At 36.1% G+C, this 6,707-nt stretch overlaps 1 protein-coding gene across 1 annotated transcript; it reads left to right on the forward strand.

Moving 5' to 3' along the window:
• The first annotated feature begins 2,677 nt into the window (after positions 1-2,677).
• On the forward strand, positions 2,678-6,075 carry LOC107042831. The gene is made up of 2 exons (XM_015264029.2): positions 2,678-3,481; positions 4,850-6,075. The coding sequence occupies exon 2, from the start codon at positions 5,056-5,058 to the stop codon at positions 6,073-6,075; it is 1,020 nt and encodes a 339-aa protein (XP_015119515.1). The 5' UTR covers positions 2,678-3,481; positions 4,850-5,055.
• The last annotated feature ends 632 nt before the right edge of the window (positions 6,076-6,707 follow it).

Genomic DNA, 6,707 nt, shown 5'->3' on the forward strand with positions numbered 1-6,707 from the left:
AATGAGAATTCAAATAGTTTTGTTTGCTTGTTATCTTGAGATGACTTGTGACTAGGCGGAGATTTTCTCTTACGTTTGACAGCAGGAATCGGGCTTGAAGATGCTGTGGGCATATCAGCGATATTGTAGAAGTCAGAGATGTTGAAACAGGGAATCGCATTGTCCTCAGCAAGGGCTTCAATAACGGTAGTTAGTTTGGGTAAATCAGAGACGTTCATCGGTGAGAGTGTGTGAATCGGTGAGATTAAGCTGCGAGAGCAACATAACCTCTCAGAATGAGAAATTTTTGTAAGCTTTAGGAGGTCATAAAAATTACGATGGCACCGGTAATTATTATCTGGATCGAATGATTACACTTTTATTTACACCACTAGTGAACTTTGAACAGACTATTTTATAGTCAGTAGGAACTTCTTTATAAGGGGAAACGGAACCCCCAGAAAAATTGTAGTGCAGTTCCCCTCCGTTAGATGGATATACTGTAGGTGTATCCGTGACGCAGGATGTCACTACCATCGTTATCAATAGCTCGATGACCGTCGGTAAAACAGTTCGTCCACGATTAGTGGACATGAAATAGTATATCAGTTATTGCTTTAATTAAAAAAAAGCGATAGATTTGCGAACCAAATCAACCTAAGTGATACGATTGTGTTGACCATTGCATAGCAAACTCTTACGGATCAGGTCATTTGATTGGTTTTCATTCATGCGTAAACTCATTTCCCCAGTCATATCCGAGTTTTTAACCAATTGCAATTGAATTGTAGAAAATTTAGTCCAGCATCTTTCAACATCATGCAGGATGAGCAGGGTCTATCAAGTCCCGTATAAAAAACTAAACAGGAGGGTAGTTCCAAAATTTTTGTTCGGCGTCACGACCGGTGTTCGCGCATGCATATAATTGCGGGAGAGATGATTTGGGATGATTGTTATGTTTCGTTTGATAACTTAGATTTTCAAGATGTTAGCCGGAGTATTGGAACTACAATGATGAAAAAGTCGATAGAAATATTCAGTGATAAACCTCATAAATTCTCTGATGATTTTGTTATCGATCTTTAACTGTGGATGTAAATTAATGGTGCATTCGGACTTTCTTAATGTCCGTAGTGTTAAACAATTAGGGAGAGTGTTTGGATAGTTTTATGCTCTTAGCTGAATATTATTGATGTGCCGAACAATTTTTGATTTTTAAAAACTGAAAGACAGTATTTGTAATCAAATTTTTACTCGGGAACTGTGTTGCGGGAGCTGGTTGATTTTGGAGCGTCATATGTGATGTGTTCATTTACAACGAGTTTCATCATCCAGGGGGATCATTATTCCTCTCCGTAAATTCATATTCCAATATTTTATTGTTTGAAAGTTTCATTGGTTGCCATGATTGAAGAACCATTTTAATGCTCATTTAAAATTTCGATGCTCATACGACGTACTCCAAAATGCCGACATGTGTTGTGCCCGGGTGCGGTTCAACAGCAAAAAAACAGCATCACATTCCGAAGGCAGAGTGGCTTTACAAAAACTGGATAAAAAATATTAATTCACCAATTTTGGAAAATATAAGACCAGAAGATCTGCACAAATACCACGTCTGTGGCTTACATTTTACTCCGTCTGACTATTCAAATAGTTCCCAACGAAACACACTTAATACTAATGCTGTTCCAACACTGAGGCTTGGATTAAAGGCAATAATATCCGTTAATAATAATGGACCGAATGAGATAATGGAAGAAATCAAAGAAGGAGTACTAGAAGTAAGGGATGTATTCCAGAGTCATACTGGCGAGCAATCGGAACGTGTTGTGAAGAGATTGAGTAAAACTATGGACAATCTTGATGAGATACCATTAGCTGCAAAAAAACAGAAGAGACAAACTCAAGAATCTTCACGTATACATCAGAGTAAAAAAATCCAGTCATCGTCTAATAATGAGGAACTACTAGCTGAAATTGAAAAATTGAAGCAGCAGAATCAAACTCTAAGATTGAAATATAGAAAATCCTATTTGGTAGCAATAAGGCAGTCTAAACGATTGAAGCAGTTGGAGCCCCTTTTAAAATCGTATCGAGTCAGGAAGTGGGAGAAATTGACACGTACACAGAGAATTTTTATTGGAATGCTTCTACGGAATGCTGAGAAACCTCACACGATAACGTATATTTTAGTTTTAATATTATTACGTGAGAAATCAAATCTTGAAATGTGGGAGGAAAGAGATGATAAATCATTGAGGCTGTTGGCGGTTTCTCCAGAAAAATTCTCATTCAATAATATGTCGAATTCTGTGGCGCAATAATCCCCTTGATTGCAATAAAATATCCAGATTTGTTTATTACAATATTTTCTTAGACAATTTGAGTCACCTAAATCTTTAATTCGTACCATATTTATAGAATCTTGCGAAATGATAATTTAGAAAGTTTTTATAAGCTTTTTAATAGTGAAATCATATTTGCCTACTACTATTGTATATTCATCAAGAGAATTCTCCTCAGCCACTTGAAATGTTATCAGTGGATTCAAGATTTAGAATAATGATAACAATTTAGAAAAAAATTTAGAATAATAATAATAATTATAATAATAATAATAATTTATTTCGATTACAATATGGTTATATTTATAGTTCAACTTCGGCGATAAGAAGGTGATGAAGAGCAACTAGATCCATGAGATGCAGTAAATGCGGAATGAATGTTGATCAATATGAAAAATATTATTTTTATGTTGTTTGAGCCTTTTATCATTTCGATTCATAATTTTCTCCTATCCTTAGTATGACCAATCTTTCTTCCATGGATCCTTGGATTATGTGATAAGCGAGCAGGTTCCTGAAGTATCATTTCCTTTGTTAATACTTCTAATATTCACTTGTACTAATGAGCCTTCACCGAAAAATTTTCCTACCTTTCACCTCCTAAGTGCATGCTGTTTGATTATTTTATATTAGGGGAGAAGATTCTCAGGGTCTGAAAAAGTAATGTTTCTTACTCTGATGTAGAAATCTCGCCAAGCCTACGATTTTTACTCGTCAAACCTGATTCTACCATGACCAACGACACTCAATGCAACACTAGAGAAAGTCCTTTGTTCTCCTGGACTGACTGGAGTTGTAGAAAAATTGCGGGAATTTGGAAAACGAATGGATGAGAAAGAAAAGTACGTCATCATCATCTGGGATGAAATGAATTTGCAATTACACGTTCAGCATGACAAGAGGTCTGACACACTTCTGGGCTTCGAAGATTGGGGGTACAGACGTACTCCTAATTTTGCAGATCATACTCTGATCCTGTATGTAGATCACACCTGACCTGAAACAGTGCATAAAATTCGTTACCGAACAGGTACACAAAGCAGGCTTCCATGTGAAAGTTTCTGTTTGTGACCAGTCTTCTTCAAACAGGATAATAATAAATGAGCTTACCGCCGAGTCGAATAAAATCCGAAAGGCTAAAGGAGATCGTGACCGTGAGTTCATATTCATATTAGTTACGCAATCTTAAAGAGAATCATTCACAATTTTGGTTTTATATATTTTTTTCTTGAATGTTCACACGTATTATTGAAGGTTGTTGGACTTAATGTTATAGTTCATTTTCATTCAATTGGTCGTTGCCTGGTATTGTTGTTGCTATAAATATGGAAAAATCTATGTGAACAGTTTGAGACATATTGATAACTGAAAATAATTTAAAAAATTTTGAGATGTTCACTGATATGTTGATTATTATTCTAATGAATGTTTGGTTTGCTCTTTCGTTGTTGATAACGATATAAGCACTGCTATTTTTTGGAATGTCGCCAAAGATCAACAAAAACGTCAGTTTAATGATCACATAGAAACTTCTTCTTATACAATGATGTCGCCAATCAATCATTCCCAGCATTGATGTCATAAGAATTTTTCTATTCTCAATTGATTTATTTGTGTGACGATGGTAAAATGAAATCAAAATTATTCTGAACTGGACCTTTTCATGTGTATTTGAGGTAATGCCATTATAATTGACGAGTGTGAGTTGATTCCTGCCTTCGATCCTTCTCATTTGGGAAAAGGCCAACGAAACAATTTCCTGAATAAGCATCTGCAAATGAATTATGATCCGAACTCACCTCCAGCGAAAGTCAGCAAAAAACAAAATGTTAAATCTGAACTGGAGCTAGCGAGGTGGGATGTCATCCAAAAAGCTTATAAAATCGATCAGCAATCTAATGAATTGAATCCTAGAATGCACAAATGAACAGACGCACACATTTACGGGGAGAAAATAAATAAAATGAAGGTGAAACATGCCGTGTAGGTGTTAAACAGGTCGGTAGCTGATTGTATTACATCATTCGCTGAAAGAGGTGAGCCCTACATTACATTACATTAAATTTAACGTCGCGAAGGTACAGAAACTTATGGAAATATTTGAGTGCCACTTTTTATGATTTTTCGTTCTCATCTATGCGAATATTCGAATTTCAAAAACCTTAAACCTTTCAAATACGCCAGGTGTTTTTCTCAAGGGTGTAGATTTTTTTCGGTTTGATCGGGCGATTGAAAAACCGTTGAACATTATTTTGGTGACTTGAGACATGAGGATCATTTTTCATCATCATTTTACTCTCTACAATTGCATTTCATGAAGCTGTAAATATATCTGTCGATGATTTTCTATCCCATTACAATTGAATCTGTGCGTCTGAAATTTTTCTAGTGTCTGCAAATAATTTTTTTCCCGTTAGATAAATTCTTTCTCATTGTCTGTCATTCCCACTTTCTTTTAACTTACATTTTATTATGATCAATATAATTTCAAAACTTACCAAACCGCTTTTTACTCTTTATAGGTTTTGTTGGTGCATTTGACGTCGAGCCTATCAAAAAAGATGAAGCCGTGAACATAGCACGAGCTTTGAGGCTATTTAATGATATTTTCGACTCCTTCAATGGAAAACTACCACCGACAGCTAGTAATCCATCACTCAGGAGTATTGTTTTCTCCGACAGCCCACACCATGAGTTCTGGGATCAAGCTTTATGCGAACTACGTAGAATGCGTTATATCGATCCTGTTTCGCGTTCGAAACCAAAAAACCCAGATTACGCGTTATCAGGAATCATCATGACAATCGAAGCACTTCAAAAGTTGTGGGAGTTCCTACAAACAAAAGGATTTACTGAACTCATTGCCAAACACATAAGCCAGGATATTCTAGAAAATTTCAATGGGGGTATCCGTTCATATGGAGGTCTCCGCTCTAGTCCTTCGTGTTGGCAATTTATGGGAAACTATAGAGCATTGCTCATATCAAATTTATCAAAGGTAAAAAAAAATGGATTTAACTGTGAACAAAGTTGTGACGGGGATCTTCTATTTACACTTGAGGGTTTCATAACAGAAGATCGTCTAGAGGCAGCTGAAGGCCCCAGGATCATAGTAGCTGTGGATAAAGAAGATGAACTTCCAGCTTACTTCACAGATACTCAGATTGCTCGTCTCAGTGGTGAGGAGGAACTAGAAACTAATCTCACTGATTCTGCTGATAAAATTAAAGAAAAATTATTGCGGAATCCTTTGTTGAAAGAAATTATTGACGACTGCTGCAACTGTCGACGAGGATTTCTGAGACCACAAGCAAGCAATAACAAGAAATCAAATTTCGACATAATATGCCAACAAATACATAAGTGTTTATTCATAATAATAACGAAAGTATATTTTTGGCAATCGATAACGACAGTGTTGATAAAGAGGGTATTGGATGATGTTAAGGACACCTGGTTATTCTGTGAACGCAGTGACCATCGTAGGTCTCTCCACCACGAAATCGTGAAAATCTCCACGGAACGCTTCATTCCAAATTGGGTGACTATGATAAACAGGCACTTGATGGGGACAGCCAACAACATGAGGGATTATCCCGGGTGTCAGCAGGCTGTTCAAATGTATGAGAGGACCCACTCACGTACTTCAAAAAAAAACCTCCCGGTGGGATATATTCCTTTCACTTATCAACTTATTTTTTTTTCTCAAATGGGCTACCCTAAATGCCACTTATTAAACTGGAGTTGAAAAAAAAAGAATTGTAATTATTCAATTTTCCTTTTCTTCGTTATTTGAATGATGAGTTTGATTACAAAGGATTACCAAGTTGTCTGTCTCATTGAAGAAATTTTATTAGAGATTGAGAATCCTCGATCATTTCAGACGTTCTTCTTTGAAATAATGAAGGAATGAAAACATGAGTTTTCAACTCATCTCGACATTCTACTTCGCTACGAAATTCCCTTCCTCGGTGTCATTCCTTTGTTATTTTCACCATTAACAACTTTTGTGGTATTCATTAGTACTCTTTTACTGCTACAGCTCCTGGATTGCTTATTTTCTTCACAGTTTTCATCAAGTTGCTCTTTCTCGAATTCTTTCAATCCATTTTTTCAACCTCAATTGACGTATAACATGTATAAAATGCGAATGATCGAACCAATTACACAATATGTTTTTTCAACTTAATCAGTGACACAAAGTTCAATCAACTGCTTGACACCAGTTCTTAGCACTGAATTGAACTGGAAGATGGGAGCGGATGTATCAATAATGAATAAATTGTCCTTCATTTTATGTACATATTCAGGACACCTCTGTCCTAAATTTTCAGCCTCGTACAGTCAGCCCCTTTGTAATAAGGTTAGACTGAGCTCAAT

Source organism: Diachasma alloeum, unplaced genomic scaffold (genome assembly GCF_001412515.2).
Source record: "Diachasma alloeum isolate Michigan unplaced genomic scaffold, Dall2.0 Dall_scaffold_00527, whole genome shotgun sequence".
NCBI lineage: Eukaryota > Metazoa > Arthropoda > Insecta > Hymenoptera > Braconidae > Diachasma > Diachasma alloeum.